Source organism: Delphinus delphis, chromosome 13, assembly GCF_949987515.2.
Source record: "Delphinus delphis chromosome 13, mDelDel1.2, whole genome shotgun sequence".
In the NCBI taxonomy this organism is placed as follows: domain Eukaryota; kingdom Metazoa; phylum Chordata; class Mammalia; order Artiodactyla; family Delphinidae; genus Delphinus; species Delphinus delphis.
In genome coordinates this window covers 37,208,522-37,229,122 of record NC_082695.1, presented here as the reverse complement: position 1 = coordinate 37,229,122, position 20,601 = coordinate 37,208,522, and the positions used below count along the sequence as shown (strand labels likewise).

General features: G+C 42.2%; 1 protein-coding gene across 2 annotated transcripts; it reads left to right on the top strand.

The window, feature by feature from the left end:
- Positions 1–8,695: 8,695 nt before the first annotated feature.
- On the top strand, positions 8,696–20,600 carry TYMS (thymidylate synthetase). 2 transcript variants are annotated; one of them, XM_060028757.1, is made up of 8 exons: positions 8,696–8,952; positions 10,772–10,845; positions 13,233–13,407; positions 15,648–15,749; positions 16,448–16,623; positions 17,378–17,449; positions 19,662–19,836; positions 20,264–20,600. In XM_060028757.1, exons 1-7 carry the CDS (start codon positions 8,742–8,744, stop codon positions 19,797–19,799), a joined length of 948 nt encoding a protein of 315 aa, XP_059884740.1. In that variant the 5' UTR covers positions 8,696–8,741; the 3' UTR covers positions 19,800–19,836; positions 20,264–20,600. The 2 variants fall into 2 exon arrangements, with proteins under 2 accessions (XP_059884740.1, XP_059884739.1); XM_060028756.1 differs by lacking the exon at positions 20,264–20,600 and having other exon boundaries at positions 19,662–20,035.
- The last annotated feature ends 1 nt before the right edge of the window (position 20,601 follows it).

Genomic DNA, 20,601 nt, shown 5'->3' with positions numbered 1-20,601 from the left:
TGCTTGATTAGGAATGCTTGTCAACAGGAATAGATGATTCATAAAAGGGGAAAATGACAAAACTAGTTTTAAAATACCTTGAAAATATATTCAACCTCATTAATAATCAAAGACATGAAAACTAAGACAAGATAGCAATTTTTGCCTATTAAATTTGCAAATTAAAAAAAACCCTGATAGGATGTGATGAAATGAGAATTCCCGTATGTTATTGCCGGGAACATAAACTGTTTTTGCCTTTTTGAAAAGCTATTCAATTATACATATCAAGAGTCATAAAATTTCTTTTTGATACATTAATTCCACTTCTGGAATCAATCAGAAGGAATAAATCTAAATTTGAATAAAAGTTCCTACCCCAAGATCTATATTTGCAAAATTATTTAAAATGTTAAAAACAATCTGAACATCTAAAAATAAGAAAATGGTTAAAAGATTATGGCTAAATATGCTCAGTAAGTCTTATGAAACCATTAAAGATATTTATAAAATTTAAATCATAACATGACAACTACTGGAACAAGGGTTTATTCTAAGCCTATCTGTGAGGTAGATATTATTATTACCATTTTCCAGAAAGGGAACTTGAGACTCAGGATCCAAGGTTAAATGAATTATTCAAGTCAGCAGGTGGTAGAGTCAAATTTTAACTCAGTTCTCTCTGACTCAAAATTGCCACATTATACTGGTTCCTGTTAGGACATTTGGTAAAAAAAAAAAAAAAGTACAAAACTCTATAAATGTAATGATCAAAAAAATCTAAAATCTGCATTAAAAATAAAAAGGATTGTCAGGAATTACAATGGGAAATGGATGATTTCTTTTAAAAACTTTCCATTTTCTGATATTTTTACAATTTTCTGTAGTGAATAAATAATTTTAAGATTTCAAATTAGAAGATGTTATTTTGCTAAAATAGCTAGGTAAATGTAGATCGAACCGTATCAATGTGTTCAGCATCTCTAAACCTTAGTATAAGTACTTCCATTCCATGATAATCCTACATTGAGATAAAATGTAAATCTATTAAGTCTGCAGAGAAAATAAATGAATGACATTTCAGGCATACATTAGTCACCATCTCTGTTAAACTTAGGATGATCTAAATTAGTGGCACAATTAAAACTGTACATAATAGTCTCCTTTGGTAACATGATCAATCTTAAAAGAATAATTTTTAATTCTAAGTTATTATTCATAAGGGATCTTGTTAGTAGGTCACCATCAGTGTATAATTAAGCTGAATATTACTGGATTTGCTGCCTCTCCCTTTACCTCTGAATTTCGGAGAAGTTTCTTTTCAAGTTACATCAATCAACCAATATCTTTTTAGCATCTACTAAGTGAAGGCACAAGACCCAGGTACGGTGGAGGAGAAAATGATGAATTTGAGAGATACAAGACACACAGAAGAGTAATAGGAGGCAGCATTTAGTGAGTGCCCAAGGGGGCCCTCTAGGAGTTGAGGGGAGTGTCTTTACTTTACCATGGAGGAGAAACTTCTCAGTGTGGTACATTTCCATTTTTTTCCTCTTCGTTTTCCATCGGTCTTCTATCCCCCTCATATTTTCCTCTTCTTTTCTCTTTCCCTCCCTCCTTCCCTCCCTCCCCCCCCTTCTCCCTTCATCCCCCACCAAAATATATATGATATATATCATATATATGTTTGATCATATATATATGATCAAATAATATATTTGATCATATGTGCATATATATATATGGTCAAAATATAAAGGTGAGAATATTCCAAAAAAGATTCCAAAAATAGGGGAAAATGTGAGCAAACGGGGCCAGAAAGACAGGAGTGTCTAGATACTAGGGATGCTGAGAAGTCCTATTAAATGAGTCTACTCCCACCAGGGCCCTTTGCACCTCCCTCTATCCAGGAACCTCCCCCATATGAGTTTGTGTTCTTTCTTCACTTGTAAGCATGGAAGGCGGCTTCCCTGGTGGCGCAGTGGTTAAGAATCCGCCTCCCAATGCAGGGGACACAGGTTCGAGCCCTGGTCCGGGAAGATACCACATGCCGCAGAGCAACTAAGCCCATGCACCACAACTACTGAGCCTGAGCTCTAGAGCCTGCGAGCCACAACCACTGAGCCCGCAAGCCACAACTACTGAAGCCCATGTGCCTAGAGCCCATGCTCCGCAACAAAGAGAAGCCACTGCAGTGAGAAGCCCGCGCACCGCGATGAAGAGTAGCCCCCGTTCACCACAACTAGAGAAAGCCCACGTGCAGCAACGAAGACACAACGCAGCCACAAATAAATAAACAAAACATAAATAAATTTATTTAAAAAAAAGAATATAGGAAGGGCTTAAACACCTTCCAATATTCTATATATATATTAAAAAAAAAAGACATGGAAGGATACTGTCTGCCTCACAAAATGAGTGGGGAAGCTGGGCAGCTGTGCCTAGGGCCCAAACTCAGTGGGCCACAGTGAGACACTGCAGGATTTTGAGGGAAGAAACAGTGTGCTATTGTTCAAATGGGTATTGATGATTTATTTATGACTGAATAATAAATATATTTTCAATAAAATCTTTTCACAGATTTTGGAATGAAGAGGCTGCAATGACAATGGAAAATATGTTGAAAAATTGAGATAGTGAACAAATTATTTACTAATATGGCTCACAAAATGATCTTTCATAAAGGCAGTACTAATTTTTTTCTTTTTAATTTATAGTTCTTTAATTCTAAAAGTAACAAAATCACAAATTCCAAAACTTTATTTGTTTTTCTTTTAATTTTTTTTTTTTTTGCCATGCCACCCGGCTTGCGGGATCTTAGTTCCCCCATCAGGGATCAAACCCAGGCCCCAGCAATGAGAGCACGGAGTCCTAACCACTGAACTGCCAGGGAATTCCCCCCAAAATTTAGAAGGCAAAGATTATCCACAGTCCCACCATCTTCACAAAACTGTTATCATCTTACTATTTTTTCTTATTCACATTTTCCACTTATTTTCTTAGATGGATTCCAAAAAATTGAATTATTTGTTTAAAGGTTAACATTTTATTGATATATATTGCCAAATTTGATAGCAGCAATGTCTAAAGTACTACTTTCTCATATCCTAACATTTCAATTTAAAAAAATCTTTACTAATAAATGAAAACTTTTCTTACTATTACAACTTTTATGTTTTTGATTATAATGTACATTTTTCCAAGTTTGCTTACTACCTGAATTTCTTCTTTTGTGCATCCTATTTAATTCAGTGGGTAAGACTTTGTGTGTTTTGATTAGATCAACATACCAAGCTCTCAAACCTGCCAACAGTGAAATAGCAACATACTAAGGAAAATAACAGGAAAGATGGGGGAAAAGAATCACCCTGTCATTTCCATTCAAATATATGAATATTTGTTAGGCCCTTACTCCAAGAATGTAGCTCGTTAAAACATGAATCCCAATTTTATAGGGTAGAACATATATTAAGAACCCTCTGGAATTCTCATCTAGTCATCTAGCATCCTAAATGCCTAACTTTATTGATTGGTTTGGGATGTGTTTATTTCCCTATTCCAGACTTTCACAGCTGTAACTGTGGTTGGGATCCACAGTTACAGGCTGTAACAGAATGTCTTGCACATCCCAAGTATCCAATAAGCATTTGGTGATTGGTTCTTACCGTCATTATGAGAATGAAGGGCACACAAAGGGAAGAAACACCTTGAATAAAGTAATGTGTCGTAAACAGTAGAAGTTTATCGAACAAGTACTATGTGCATGTAGAATACAGAATGAGTATCTTCACATCAGAGGCAGGGGCAATTGTAAAGGTTTAATAATCCAGGGTTACTGAGAAGATCCCTTTGAATAGTGTTATTAAAATATCCATACAGATGAGTTTTCTGTTATTTTGCTATGTATTAATTTTTTCAAAAGCCAAGGGTATTTATTCTGTCACTCATTCTGGACTTTATTCCAAGAAAAATGCACTCAGTCTATAAGTAATTTATTAATATTTTGATTATTGATGCTTTTTTAAGGTAAGAACTGATGCATCCTATATGTGGCAAGTAGAATTACCTCTTCAGCTGAGACCTGAAAATCCAGAAATACATAAGATAATGCAGGAAATGTAGCTGCAGGAGAGTATGTCAGTTATATATTGTAAAGTACTGTTAATTGTCTTATGCTGAATGGCAGTTTAATAACTTCAAATTGAGTTAAAATGAAAATTCCTTTTTAAAAAATCAAATGTAAATATTACTGTATTCTATGGTATATTCATAGTTTGTATATTAAATATTAAATCACCAAGGGGTCTGTGTTCTATCACTTCTACTACAAATGTGCCACTTTCTAATTAACAAAGATTCTTTTTTTCAATTTGCTTTTACAATATAAAATATTTGACTTCTTGAAAAAATCTGTAATTCATTCCTTTGTTTAGTAAAGATCTATAGCTTCTGCATAGATTTTTTTTTTGTGGTAAAATATGCATAACAAAATTTACTATTTTAATCATTTTTAAGTGCACAGTTCAGTAGCATTAAGTAAATTCACAATGTTATGCAACTATCACCCTTAACCATCTCCAGAACTTTTTTCATCTTCCTAAACTGAAACTCTGTCCCCATTAAGCAATAACTCCCATTTCTCCCCTGTCCCCCAGCCCTTGACAGCCACGATCTGCCCAACCCTGACTACTTTAGGGACCTCAGATAAGTGGAATCATACAGTATTTGTCCTTTTGCAATTGGCTTAGGGTAGTGTCCTCAAGGTTCATCCATGTGGTAGCATATGCTGGAATTCCTTTTCTTTTTAAGGCTGAATACTACTCCATTGTACGTGAGTATCACATTTTGTTTATCCATTCATCTGGAGTTGGACACTTGGGTGGCTTCCTTCTTTTGCCCATAGTGGAGAGTGCTGCCATGCATATGGGTGTACTGCATAGTTTCTTTTAAAAATTAACACAACAGTGCTCTTTTTTAACAAGGTCATACAGATTTTACATAAAACACAAAGTGTTTTTGACTGACTCTTACTTAACCTCAGAATTTGGACCTTGGTGCAATACAAAAGGAGAATCTTTTGCCAGTATATCTCACTAAGGATTACACTGGGGATATATTTATAGTCAGTCTTTCAAATTATAAAAAGAAATATAAAGAGAGAACTTGAAACCTTTAAAGCATTTTTCACCCAGTTGAGCTATTTGGTAGGAAAGCTTGTCGGAGAGACTTAGAGTTCAAAGGCAGCCCATCGAATATAGTCAATTCCAAATGAAGACAAAGCTGTTTTTATCATAACTGAAGGCTATATTTAAAAAAAAGGATACTATTGATAGAATCCTGGATACCGTAATGTACAGTAAATCTCAAATAAATAGAGCCTATTCAGCCATACATTTGATATACTTGTCAGAGAAGGTGCCAAAAAATAAGTTATAAAGGGAACCTGACTATAGCCAATGTGCCATCAAAACCTTGTAGAGTAAAGAAAGGAAAGGAAGATACTGGCATCAAAGCACCTGGCAGAGAAAAGCCTTCCCGTGCAGGCTGACCTGGATTTTAATCCTGGCTGCCAGATTTCATAGGTGTTTGACTAGGCAAGATCCTTAATCTCTCTGAACCTCTGTGTTTTTAATCTATAAAATGATAAAAGTAATAGTTTTTGTTTTATTGGGTAGTTGTGAGAACTACAGTAAATAATCCATAATGATAAGCATCAATCGATGGTAGCTTTGACTATATAAATAATACTATTATTTAGTATCTGACTCATAGTTGGCTCTCAAAAATTTTAGTTTCCTGCTTTCCTTTACCTAATTGTGCCAACATTTTTGAGAATTTGTCGTGTAAAGAAGAATCAATATCCAGACCAATAATATTCAAATGTTCTTGCTCTCATACACACTGAAAAGGAAACTGAAAAATGTATATATGCTCTTGCACATGATTTTTCAATATAAGTTGAAAGAATAGGGAATTTTAATTTTCCCATGTATTGTAAATAGTAGCATCTTTAAAAATATCTCATCCTTTTTTGAAATGTGCCCAATGGAATCTACATATCATGGCAATTTGATATCCAGTATCATCCATTTAAACAAATACACAAGTTTTTCTTTATCAGTAAGAAATTTTATCTCATTCCATTTTCTCCTTAAACTCTTATATTTTCATTCTATTTTCTCCAGAGAATTTTATTCTAATGTAATATATTTTATGCTTAAACATCTTTATTGATCAATAAAATATAAATATTTTTAAATTTTGAAAATTAAAAATTTCCTGGGACACAAAAATCTAGGTATCAAATATTCATTCTGGATTGAGTTATCATTGTAATTTATTACTTGTACATAATTGATCAAAATAAATATATTACACATTTCTATGGCTATTAAACATAAACAGTGAAATTTTTAACAGAAATAGATCTCTTAATGAGAAGAAAAAGCTTTTTTTCCTCCAGTAAGTTAATGGATCCGTTAATAATTATTATTTCTTCCTAGAATGAGATAGGATTCAGCATCAATATCATCCTTATTTTGCGTTTTTATAGATGTGAGTGCTGTGAAAGCTGCTGGTGTAATGCATTTGAGGTTAGAATGCTCTTTCCCCAGATCATCCCCTGCTGGTTTCTTCTCACTATTTAGATCTCAGCTCAAATGTGACCTCCTCAGGGAGGCCTCACCTGATGGTGGGATCTAAAGTGCTCTCTCTGAACCCGGTTATGTAATCATCATAGCACTTGTCGCTCTCTGCAGATGTCTTGTTCTCAGATTTAGAAATTGCTCCTCTAGGCTGTGAGAGTGACCTTGTCTATCTTGCTCCTTGGTGACTCGTGGTAGGCACTATGATGTAAACGCTGTTGGATGAATGAATGAATGAATGAATGATAAGCTTGTCTGAGAGGATCATTTGTTTATAGAGCAGTAACCGGGAAGGAAACCGTTCTCTCTCCATTATCATCAAACCAAGGTCCTCCAAGTACTACAATGGAAGAGGAGTCTCCACACAGGCGGGGGAGTCTACACTTGTGTCCCAAGATTAACCCTGTGGTACAAGTGATATTCAATTGGAACAATTAAACTCAGCTCAAAACAACAAAAGGGAAATAAACACGGAGAGTAACTGCAACTAGGTAATCTGGGAGATTTTCAGACTGGGACCAGGCACATGGTTGGAAATGTGTGGAGACACTTTTGCTCGGCGTGGGATTGGGGGAATATCTATCTGCATTTAGTTGGCCTTGCACAGGTACCTACAGCCCTGCGGTAATTAATGTGTGGGACGATCCCTCGCAGCGAAGACTGCACCTCCACATCGCATTTGAGCTTCTCACACCCAGGGGCGCTCTCAAGCTAAGGCAGACAACGTGAGTCCCCATCCCTGTCTAAAGCCTGTTTTCTGAGTTCAGGTTTCCCACAGAGCAGTCTCTGCCCAAATGACCATCAGAAAAAAAGCCCGCCGCGTCTGGAGACAGCCACCACGTCCACCCCATCCAAGCAGTACAGCGCAACACAGGACGGCCATCATCCCCAAAGCAGATACAGGTGACTTTTTAATACTATTATTACACTGGTGTGGGCGTGGGGGGTGGGATGAGGAAGGTGCTGGGGGAGGAGAAGGATGAATCTAGTTGACCTGGGAAAGGCCAGCCTAGCAGGTGACGGATTAGATAGGTTTAATAGATTAAATATATCTAAAACATCTGCTATCCAGTGCATTTCAGTTTACCCTTTGTGAGCACTCATACAACCAAAGAGCAAGAACATTCCACCCAAAAGAAAACACAAATGTAACATTGTTTTTGCCGAGCAGATTAGGCAGAGCTGCAGGTGAAAGATATTTATCTCCTCCCAGAATGTTTTCCTGTTACAAAAATTTTAACCTTGAGTTTGAGAAGTGCCCTTTAGCAGAAAGATTCGAGAATCTTCCACAGACAATAAAGTTGAGATGGGGGAGGAGAGGGGAGAAAAAGGAAAAACCATCGACTTTATTGAATGGAAAGAAATAGTGTTTAGTATGTTTCAGAGAGAGCCCACATCTCCTTCTTGGTAACCCTAGACGCAGCGACATCAAGAAATTTATTGAGCATCTACTATGTGCTCAATAAACAGGTGATTCAAAAGACTGCTGTTGCATGTACATGTATTAGTACCTTTTAAACTCATTATCAAATATTTTCTACCCACCAGTGTTTATATTATAAACGTTACGCTAAAACTGAAAAATTTGGTATTCAAAACTGAAAACGGCTGGCTGTTATTAATCAAGTAAAAAAGCTGCCTTATTCTATTTGCTCCAGCTGCCGGCCTTGAGGGAGGACGCGGGAAAATGGAAATGCAAATCACTTGCAGCAGCCTCCCTCAGTTGTAGGAAACACCGCAGGTAACAGGGTTTCGTTTGTTTTTCGATTGCGCGAACACGTGTAAATTGTTTCAGGGTCCCCTTGATCACCTAAACGTGCGGTCGACCCTGAATCTTTCCAACGAGGGCGGCCTGTCTCAGGCAACGCACCAAGATACAGCTTTAGGATTTCCTTCTAGGCCAAAGGTTCTTGACTTTTAAAATGCCATAAAGGTTACGCGATTCGGGAAAGCGATCGCGGTCCCAGCTGGCGGCCCAGCGCGCTCAAGGGACGCGAACGGCGGGGCCCCGAGGGGGTCGGGGCGGGGCCGACGTCATGGAAGAGGCGGAGTCTCAGGAGCGGCGGCGGGAAAAGAGGACCGTTGAAAGCGGCGGGTCGCCTCGCCCGCTGTCGCGCTATGCCCGCCGCCGGCTCCGAGCTGCCGCGCCCGATGTCGCCGCCCGCCGCGCAGGAGCAGGGCGCCGAGTCGCGGCCGCCGCCGCCGCACGGGGAGCTGCAGTACTTGGGGCAGATCGAGCACATTCTCCGCTGCGGCTTTCGGAAGGATGACCGCACAGGCACCGGCACCCTGTCGGTGTTCGGCATGCAGGCGCGCTACAGCCTGAGAGGTGAGGCGGACGCGCCACGGGGGCGGGAAGGCGGGCGCGCCCGGTGCGCACGGAGCTGCGGTGGGGAGAGCGTTCCGGACAGGCCGGGCCCCGCGGTCGGCGTTTATTCAACCTCAACCCCGCGAGGAGGGGAAGCGGCCTTGGCACCACTTTGCAGACGCCGAAACTGAGGCTCGGATTAGAGAGATGACTTGCGTAGGGTCACACGAACTGGAGGGACAGAGCTGGGAGGTAAAACCAGGTCCTCTGGCTCTTAATCACGCAGTTATGCTGTCTCCCCAAAGCGGGCGCGATCCTGCAGCGTTTGCCCCAGATTAGAGGGTGGGAGAGGATCTGCTCGGGCTTGACCGGGGCCTTGGCTGGAGGGCCCCTTTTCTGCCCCTCCTCTTCCCTCCGCGTCTGCTGTTTCGCTTTGCAAAGTTTTTAAAAATTGGAGCCAAGATGACGTGGGCGAGGCCGCGTTGGGAGGAGCGAGCCGAAAAGCAAGGGCGGGAACTTGTGGTTCACTACAGTTTTGCCATTTGGTCCCGCGAACCAGCTTTCCTCTTAAACCTTGAAACAGGAACGCGAGAGTCCGAGTAGGAGTTCATATTTATTTGTCTTTGTCTTTAAAACAGGGTGGCTCCTGGGAAGAAGTGTGTCTAGGGGGCTGTTAGGGTTGGGCTTTCAGGGGACAGAGGGGCGGGGTGGGGGTCGGCACCGGACGAAAGTTGAAACAGGCGTGGAGGGCGGTTGTGAGTGGGGAGACCAACTGTTGGTGCAGCAGATTGACCCAGGTCAGGAGAGAAACCCTCCGCCGCGCACCCATTGGAGAGACTGGAAAATACGGGGCTGCAGTGGCCGATGTGGCTTGGACAGCCTAGGGAGGGATCCCTGAGCAGAGGGATCCACCTTCCTGCAGCTCCAGCGCAGTGGCCTCCGGGGAAACACAGACCTCGTTTCTACCCCCGCCCCTTTGCTTAGACCTTTGGCAAGTGGCTTAACTTTCCCATCTTCAGCGTCCCCATGTGCTCAAAATGGAGGAAATCATCCTCAAAATGGAGGGAAGCAGGTGCTTGAAGACTCTGTTCTTGTTACATGAGTATCACCTGTACAAGTGATAATGTCGACTGAATAGGTACCAAATTTAGAGAGAAGCTTTTACAGTTTTCTGTGTTGCTTGACGCAAACTTACGTGTTACCTCCTGGTGTCTGTAAAAAGGGAGGTCATAATGGAGCCTCAAGGAAGGCTGTTTTGAGGATCAAATAGGATCATGCATATCAAGTGTTTAAACAGTTAACTATTTTTATTACACTTAAAAGAATAGAGGTTAATTTTCTTTGCGACTATCTAGAAACTATTCATTTTGGGCCAGGGCAGTATCTACTATCCCGTGGCCTTGAGCAAGTTATCCCTGGCAGGATAATCATGGAATAGGAGCCTTCAGGCTTTGTCCTAGGTCACATTCTATGTGTTGTCTTCGCACCTCTGTGATGAAGGGTTCACGCTAACCAGGTAGTGGGTGGTAGCTCTTTCCCTGCGTACACGTGCATCCCTGCCTGTTCCCTGCCCCAAATCACTGTGTGGAATTCCTGTGTCTGGTGGTCAAGGGGCACAGGAGGGTGGTCTCGGTCTGAATTGTGTCACTGACTTGGGGCTGCAGCCTTGGGAGCTCCACTCTGATCCGGGGGTGCCCACGTGGCAGAGGTTGCAGTTTTCCAGCTGCTCTGTGGTCACTCCAGGGCCTTGTGTCCTGGAGCAGTTTGCTTTTACAGAGAAAGTTGGATGGCATGTTCTGTTTTCCCATCTTGAAATTATACGATAAACTTTGTTTTCCAGATGAATTTCCTCTGCTGACAACCAAACGTGTTTTCTGGAAGGGTGTTTTGGAGGAGTTGCTGTGGTTTATCAAGGTAAAGAAATTGCTGCTATCGGAAATCAATAATCTGTTCTCAGTACAGCATCAGCTAGATCCTTTTAAAAGTCACACCATGTCACTCCTCGGCCTAAAGCCCTTAGTGGCTCCAATTTCACTTAGTAGGAGCCAAGGTCCTTACCATCCTGTCTCAGCTCTGGCCTCCGCCAGAGTCCTGCTCACTCTGCCCCTCCCACCCTGGCCTCCTTGCTAATCTTCGAGCACACCAGGACATTCCCACCTAGGGCCCAGGCACCCGCTGGTCCTGCTCCCTGGAACCTTCTGCTCCATGTAGCATGACTCGCTCCCTCACCCTCAAGTCTCTGCTCAGTGAGCTTTCCCTGCCTCGGATCTAAAACTGTGATTACCTCCCCACCCTCTCCTCCCACCCCTCCTTTGTTTTCTCTACAGAGAAATACCTTATGTATAAGGTCTGCCCTCCCCCTTTACCCCCTTCAAGGGTAAAGGCAGACAATCAAATAAATAAAATTTTTTAAAATGAAAATATATTTAAAAATAATTTTTTTTTTAATTTAGAAAAGTATTAGAAGCTCCATGAGGGCAGAGAATTTCTCTTGTCCACTGTTGCATCCCCTGAGACACAGCCTGCCACACAGTAGGCACTCAACATGGAGTGATCACTGAATATAGATCCCAACTGTGCTCTTGTGTTGGGATAAGCTGGAAGGGTCTCTTGAGTAACAAGCTAGAGTGAAGTGATGATGGGCAGCAGCCACACCTGGGCTTCCCCTCGCTCCATCTGGTTCAGACCAGTGATATTCTGGCCAGTGCTGGTCACAGGGTACCTGAGGAAATGGGCTCTGTTCTGGGCTGGGCTAGAGGTTGGGATCCCTTCTACAGGGCACTTATGTGGCTTGTATTGTCTTGGGCCAAAGCAGGCCCAAGGCCTCTTAACACCTTTTAGAAAAGGTTTAGATTTGGATTCAATCCAGTCTCCCTTAGTTCTGTATTCTCGGGGTATTTTCTTCTGCATTGGCCTATCTCAACTGAGAGCGAGCTTCTACTTCCAAATACACCAGCGCAAATCTCAGAAGAGGACGTTTGTAAAGCAGCTAGAGCCAGTCTGAATAGATGGGAAGGGAGACTTTTGAAGCCACATGTGAAAGGTTGAGAAATGAGTTGTTGGAAGTGAAAAAAATTAGTACAAACTCAGCGACAAAGGGTGGAACTGAGATGCTCAGAAATAAAATGTATTCGCTTGTTTTATCTTAAAGCTTGAGTGCAGGATTCTAATAAATCCTTGTCAGGAACACATCAGACTCACCTCTGATCATCACTCCATGGGTGACTCAAAAATACAGGAGTTAGGGATTTCCCTGGCAGTCCAGTGGTTAAGACTCCGTGCTTCCACTGCAGGGGGCACGGGTTTGACCCTTGGTCGAGGAAGTTCCACGTGCTGTGTGGTGCAAAAAAAAAAAAAAAAAAAATACAGCAGTCAGAGTTTACCTGCACTTCAGCTGGGATCTTTGGGCAATATGGAGATGTATGGTCTGTGCAATAGTTAATATTGGGTCGAGTGCCAAGCGTTTTGCTTGTATTTTCTACTCACAGTAATATGGGTGGTGGTTACTACTGCTGTGCTCTTTTTTGGGTGCAGATGGTGAGGCTAGAGGGGTCAGGAAGCTGGTCAGAGAAGGGAGGAAGAGAGGCATGGGGCCCAGGTGTGTGTGGCCTCATAGCCTTGCTTGGAACCTTACAGCATATCATACCCAGAGGCCAGTGGGGTCTGTCCTTGACCTGGATGCACCATCAGAATACAGGTTAGGATGACATGGGCCAAATCTAATGAGGTAAAATATAAGGAAAATAAAGCTTGTACTTGGCACCAAAAAAATAAATAAATAACCCCCCAAAACCCACACCTTAACTTTGCAAATATAGGTTGGGGGTAAACATGACTTGATAGTGGCACTTGTAAGATGTGTGACTGACATATTTGCCAGAAAAGCTAAGACTGATTAGGCCAATCGGTGGAAATATCTGATATACCAGGTCTAAGATACACCAAACAGATTGCACATGAGGCATTAGATTCATCCTGGGGCATCACACTTAGACACAGAACACATTTAGTTAAGAAACACAAAACTGTTAGATGAGATGGAAGTAATTAAAGGACTTGGAGGTGTTTCGAATTTTAGTTGAGGGGAATAGGAAAAAAGATTTGAGATTGTGATTGCAAAGAAGGATTGGACCATCCTGGGGGCCCTCAGAAAGTCTGGACTGGGACCAGCCTGCTTAATGATGGGATGTGTCAGGTGCTGTCCCCTGTCTGTCAGCACAGGCCCACTTGGGAGGAGGCTTTTGGGGGATCGACTGATGGCACAGAATTCACTGGATGCTGCTCTCTCCCATCTCTTCCAGGGATCCACAAACGCTAAGGAGCTGTCTTCCAAGGGAGTGAAAATCTGGGATGCTAATGGGTCCCGAGACTTCTTGGACAGCCTGGGATTCTCCACCAGAGCAGAAGGGGATTTAGGCCCAGTTTATGGCTTTCAGTGGAGGCATTTTGGGGCCGAATACAAAGAGATGGATTCAGGTGAGGAGACGGAGTGGGGCCTCAAATTTCCTGAGTGCCTCTCACAGCCTGAGTTTGTTCCAATGTTGCAAGTGGAGCCTGGGGGATAGGAAACCGGTGATGGGGAAGTGGATGTATAACTTGGACCTTGTGAGGGGCGCTTCAGATTCAGGTGGAGGATCAGATCAGATCATAGCAGGGTGGTTAGCACTTGCTGGGTCTTAGCACCTTCCATACCTTGTTCATCAGCAGATAGTGACCCGGTTGGTGGTTGGTCAGTGTGTTGGGTGTAGGGTTGGAAGTTCATCTGGGGGACAAGAGTGTCAGGGATTGCCCTGTGGCGGCCTTGATCTCCCCTTTTAAAGACTGAGCTGCCCAGCACACTGTAGTGGTGCTGGGGACCGGTCTCTGGTCACCCTCTCTTCCCCATCCTGGTGGGATGGAGGAAGGTGAAACATCTCACCCCTGGGCGCCCACCCTCCTCTGTCACTTGGTGGCTCCACTTGCTGACTGTCACAGAATCCAGTCCAGGTCCTTTGACCCTTCCTGTCCCCCCATCCCTAGGTCAGGAGTTGCAAAAGCAAATGCCTACCTCGGGGTGGGGGTGTGTGTGTGCGCACGCCGCGCATGTGCATACACACAGGAAGTAACAGTTTGCTGGCTGGGCAAAAACCAGTTACCTGGAAAGCCTGTGCCATCTAAAGGGGACAGTCACACCTCAGCTCTAGCCAGCTGGAGGGATTTGGGCCTGATGTTGTTGGGTTTTTCAATAAATGGCTAAGTCTTTGGAATGGTGGCAACTTTGGTAAGTTCAAAATGCCATGCCAACCTGAAACAGGCAAATTCACAGAGACCAAAAGTGGATGGGGAGTTGTTTAATGGGTACAGAATTTCATTTTAGGAAAATGAAGAAGATTTAGAATGGATAGTGGTGATGGTTGCACAACATTGGGAATGTACTTAATGCCACCGACTGCACACCTTTAAATGGTTAAAATGGTCAACTTAATGTTATATAAATTTTGCCACACACCAAAAAAAATGCTCTGTGGGCCAAACAATTTCTCTGCAGGTGAATGGTCTTTCTGTTGTTAGAATGTAGCCCCCGTCCTAGGACATCCTCAGGATGTGAGGCTACACCCCTGGCTTAATTGTGCCTTAAATCCTGCCTCATGTTCAATTATTTATTCTTCCTTGAGGGACCTGATGAAATTATGGCCTTAGTTTAGAGTTGTATGAACGCTTAGCTGTTGGATTTCAGTACAAGAGTTTTTGTTTTGTTTTGTTTTTAATTTTTACCCTGAAATAATTATAGGTTCCCAGGAAATTGCCCAAGAAAATGTAACCTCTCACATAAATTAACATTTGTAAAACCCACAGCACTTACCAGATTTCTCCAGCTTTATATATTTGTGTGCAGTTTTAGCACCTGTAGATTTAGGTAACCACCACCACAATCAAGATACAGAACTGTTCCTTCACAGTTCATCTTTTTTTAAATCTTTGATGTTACTTTTCTGGAACTGTGATGGTGATAGGACTTTCTTCCCCAAATTTGGAACTACTGGACTTGAGCATAGTCTGACTCCAATAAGTGGAAGTTTAACCAGAGGGGTGTGAAGCTCTGCACATCTCGGCTTCCAGTTCATTTCAGAAGGAGGCAGGGACTTAAAAGTCCAGAGACCAGAAATGGGACAAAAGTATAAGGTGGTATAATAATTAGAGGTTTCCTGATATTTACAGTCAGTAGGTATTTAGCTGTTAAATTGTAATTTTAGGTGGGAGTGTTGGAAGGATAGTGTCTAGATGACAAAAAGGAATTCTCATCCTCTGTTAGTTGGACCGTGTATTGTAGGGTAAATTAGTGAAGATCCAGCCCTGTGCCTGGCAGTGGAGTGTGACAAGATTGGTTGATGGTATAGAGACTACGTCCTGTGGGGACCACTGGAAGAAACAGATTGTTAAGGCTGAAGAAGGTTAGCGATAGGAGAAGGGGGGGGAGGGGCACCATGGCCAAGTATTTAAATGACTCTTAAGTAGGTAAGAAATAGACATTGTTACGGTTCCAGAGGACAGACCTAGGAGCCAAGACTCAATATAACCCGACGAAATATAAGACATTTGTATTGTTCATTGGCTATCATGTAACTGTGCGCCAGGGGAGGCCGTGGGAGGACAGTGTGGTCGATGACCTCTGAGACCCTCTCATGGGATGCTGTGATTCACGTGTGAGGTGTTCTCTCTTTTTGCCAATTCTGCAGATTATTCAGATAAAGGAGTAGATCAACTGCAAAAAGTGATTGACACAATCAAAACCAACCCTGACGACAGAAGAATCATCCTGTGTGCTTGGAATCCAAAAGGTTGATTGCATCCCAGTCACCCTGCCATGTCTTAACTGTACCTCCTGCAGAGGCTGCCCGGCTGCCCCTGTGACCCTGGCCATGTCGCACGTGGTCCCATTTTCACCTTCAGAGGGTGAGGTTGGGCCCAGATGAAATTTGTATTTTATGGGCTTTAAATTGCCTATAAAAATTACACATGAAAATTTTAACATTTTAAATTGAGGCAGATGGAATTTCAGATCACCTCCCCCTCACTATTATGAACATTTTAAACAATTATATTGTAAAACTAAACTCTACCAAGGTGTACTAAATACCCAGAGTGGAATATTTGCATTTATGATAGAGATTTTGAATACGGGAAGGTGTGCCTGAGTGGCCAATATCCTGTGGCCCCTGCAAATGAATTCATTCCTCCTATACTTGTGGTTTGGTGCCATGGTGGTAGCACAAGTAATTCATTTCAGCTCGGGTGGAAGAGCATGGCTTCAGTTGTCAGCATGCATCCATAGAAGTCTCACGTTGATGGACAGGTCTCTGTTGTCGACCGTATGCCATCCCTGGGGTTGGAACGGTCTGTGAGGGTCATGGGGGTCGCTGGCCCAGTGGCTCTTTCTCACCATCTCCGCTGTATGAGTTGGTTCTGTTTCGCTTTGCCTAGAGCTGTGTTCTTTAAAACCACTGCCCCTCCTGACTTTCCTCTGCCGTCTCCTCAGATGTCCCTCTCATGGCCCTACCCCCGTGCCATGCCCTTTGCCAGTTCTACGTGGTGAACGGTGAGCTGTCCTGCCAGCTGTACCAGAGGTCAGGAGACATGGGCCTGGGTGTGCCCTTTAACATCGCCAGCTACGCCCTGCTCACCTACATGATCGCACACATCACGGGCCTGAAGGTGGGCTCCTCTCGGGGAGGAACGGCTGTTGCCAGCCTAAAGCACTGAGCTCTTATTTTCAATGATTTTTTTTTAATTAATTAATTTATTTTTGGCCGCATTGGGTCTGCGTTGCTGCGCGCGGGCTTTCTCTAGTTGTGGCGAGCGGGGACTACTCTTTGTTGCGGTGCGTGGGCTTCTCATTGTGGTGGCTTCTCTTTTGCGGAGCGCGGGCTCTAGGCGCATGGGCTTCAGTAGTTGTGGCACGTGGGCTCAGTAGTTGTGGCTCACGGGCTCTAGAGCGCAGGCTCAGTAGTTGTGGCACACGGGCTTAGTTGCTCCATAGCATGTGGGATCTTCCCAGGCCAGGGCTCAAACCTGTGTCCCCTGCATTGGCAGGCAGATTCTTAACCACTGTGCCACCAGGGAAGTCCCAAGCACTGAGCTCTTAGATCCTGTAACGTGGAAGAACTAATTGCAGAGAATTTCGTCTCCAATTAGTCTTTAAATGTGATAGATGTAAATGAGGAACTGGCTTACTCTGTAACCTCCTTGGAGCTTTCCCGTCCTTTTGCTCTGTATAAACTAACAGGATCGTATAGGTTATTTATTATAACTTTGATGAATCAACTTTTCTCAAAATTGACGCTGGTTAAATTCCTTGTGAAAAGCTTTGGGATGTCTGCATACTCTGTATCATGTGTTTCTACATGATGTGTTTTAAAGGAATTCAAACTAAAGAATTTACTGTTCTGCTTTCTCCTGTGGGGTTTAGCCAGGTGACTTTGTACACACTTTGGGAGATGCACACATTTACCTGAATCACATTGAGCCGCTGAAAATTCAGGTAAGAAATGTATCTGTCACACTTTGGGGTTTGGTACCTTCTCTTGATAAAAGGTCGATATGGAAACATCCCTCCTGTAATAAGTGTTCTCCTCGGTGCTCTGACAGAGATAAGAGGACCTGCTTCCAGGTTTGCGGGGGGTGGTGGGCAGGCAGGGACAAGGCAGACAGGCCTCAATGGCCACAGACACTTTACATGACACGTGCTGTGAGGTATTAAGTACCAGTACCAGAGAGGAGGAGCCATCTTTGGACCAGAAGGTTTAGGACCTTCCCAGAGGTGGCATTTTAATTCATTGTTTTACTTGGAAGAGTGTTTAAATGCAAATATTTTCCCTTAGTTTTATGCTAACGTACAGTATTTAGGTCTGAACTTTGAAAAGTCTGTGTTCACTTCCATAATTTACAGCAGCCAACAAAGGATTTGTTTTTTGGATGTTTTTTGTTGTTGTTTTGTTAATTGAAGTATAGTTGATTTACAGTGTTGTATTAATTACTGTTGTACAGCAGACTCAGTTATACATGTATATACATTTTTTTCATATTCTTTTCCATTATGGTTTCACAGGATATTGAATATACTTCTCTGTACTATACAGTAGGACCTTGTTTATCCATTTATATATACTAGTTTGCATCTGCTAATCCTGAACTCCCACCCCTTCCCCACCTTGGCAGCCACCAGTCTATTCTCTCTGTTCGTGTTTCTGTTTCATAGATAGGTTCATTTCTGTCATATTTTAGATTTCACATGAGTGATATCTCATGGTATTTGCCTTTCCCTTTCTGACTTCACTTAGTATGATAATCTCCAGTTGCATCCATGTTGCTGCAAGTGGCATTATTTCATTCTTTTTTATGGCTGAGTAGTAGTCCATTGTATATATGTATTGCATCTTCTTTATCCATTCATCTGTCCATCGACATTTGGCTTGTTTCCATGTCTTGGCTATTGTGAATAGTGCTGCTGTGAACATAGAGGTGCATGTATCCTTGAATTACAGTTTTGTCTGGATATATGCCCAGGAGTGGGATTGCTGGATTATATGGTAATATTATTTTCCATTTTCTGAGGAACCTCCATATTTTCCACAGTGGCTGCACCAACTTACATTCCCACCAACAGTGTAGGAGGTTCCCCTTTTCTCCACACCCTCTCCAGCATTTGTTATTTGTAGACTTTTTAATGATGGCCACTCTAACTGGTGTGAGATAGTACTTCATTTTAGTTTTGATTTGCATTTCTGTAATAATCAGCGATGTTGAGCATCTTCTCATGTGCCTATTGGCTATCTGTGTTTCTTCTGTGGAGAAATGTCTTTTGGTGTTGTTTATGGTTTCCTTTGCTATGCAAAAGCTTGTAGTTAGTTTAGGTCCCATTTGTTTATTTTTGTTTTTATTTCCATTGCTTTGGGAGACTGACCTAAGAACATTGATACAATTTATGTCAGAATATTTTACCTATGTTCTCTTCTAGGCGTTTTATGGTGTCATGTCTTATGTATTTCCAACAAAGGATGATTTAAGATGGCAATAAAAATATGAGTGTGCTTAATGAACCTCAAGGAAAAAAATTCAAACCAAAAACCTTTAGCCCCTTATGGATTAGGTCTGGGTTTGGCAAGTCTTTGAGGAGCTTGGCTGCTGTGATTAGAGGGTGACCCAGGGCTCATCCAAATGCTCCTCTCTGGCAGTCTGCTCCAGTCATGCTGGACGGAATACTATGTGGTCGTGACCTGTGTCCATGTCCTCATTGCTGCTGTCTGTTCATCCCAGGAGTCCTGGCTTGCATCCCTTTCTGTTGTCAACACGTGTCATCTTCTTTGCCCTTTCTGCCAGGGACAGTTGGGCTAGGGTTCAAGGGACTCAAGTAACCATTCTGTAGCTACTTTTTATTAAAGTAGAAGACTAGGCCCTGTCTTTAACAAATTTACCAAGAGCAGTCGATTATAAGAACTTAAACCTGGTGAGCCACCAAGGCTCCTGACACCATGTGATTCTACTGAACACCCTTCACTCTCCACGTGGGTGAAAGAATTGGTCAGCAGCATTGAATAACCAGGGACAAGGTATCTGTAGTATTCCACCCCTGAAAAATAATATTGATACTTTATTGGTAAAATACTGTTATTTGTTTCATGAAGGGACACAGGGAGCAAAATTAAAGCAGGTTGTATGGATCTGGCAAAATAATGGCCTTATGTTGTTTTTAGCTTCAGCGAGAACCAAGGCCTTTCCCCAAGCTCAAAATACTTCGAAAAGTTGAGAAAATTGATGACTTCAAGGCTGAAGACTTTCAGATTGAAGGCTACAATCCTCACCCGACCATTAAAATGGAAATGGCTGTTTAGAGTGCTTTTGAAGGAGTTGTTTGAAGGATATTTACAGGTGAAAGTTCATTTTGCTCTAAAGGAGAAGGAACTAGGTCAAAACCTGTTGGTGATCTATCAGTTATTATTCATTAACTTTTAAGGATGTTGCCACTGGCAGATAGAACTGTGCTGGTTCTCTTAGTAATAAAAGACCTGGAGTTAGGGTAACTCACTGAGGATGTATGTAAATGTAGAGATTGTGAATACGGACAGGAAGGAGAAAATATATATACTCTTAATTCAAACTTTATGTTTTTATGAAAATGGTCAGTGAATTTCAAGAATTATGTATAACTATTGCCCAAATTGGAGCAAGCTGGATAACACCATCAGTCATAATGCCTAGTGTGGTTATGAACATATTTGTTTTATATCTTGCTGTAATGTTCTGCATTCATGTTTTGTTTTGTTTTTTAATTCCATGTTGCCATTTATCTGCTCAGTTCCTGCCTAAAACAGATTTAACTGAACCCTCCTAAACAAACATACCTGTGCTGTGTTCTCTTTTGGATGCTGCTTAGATGGGTAAGGTATATTTTAGAAATGCTGACTAAGCTGTATTTCACCCTATTTTTCTATGATTCATCTAATTCTAGCTGCATTTTATCATTAAAATACAATGATTATTTGGGATAAAGGCTTTAAGGGTTATAAAAATAGTCTATGAAATATCCCTTTACCCTCATTAGCTTCAGCATGGTGAATTCTCTAATAACAGTGCTTAGACTGAGCAAGAGAAAGATGCTAAACCACCTCAGGGCTGATCAGTGAATGTTTTTAC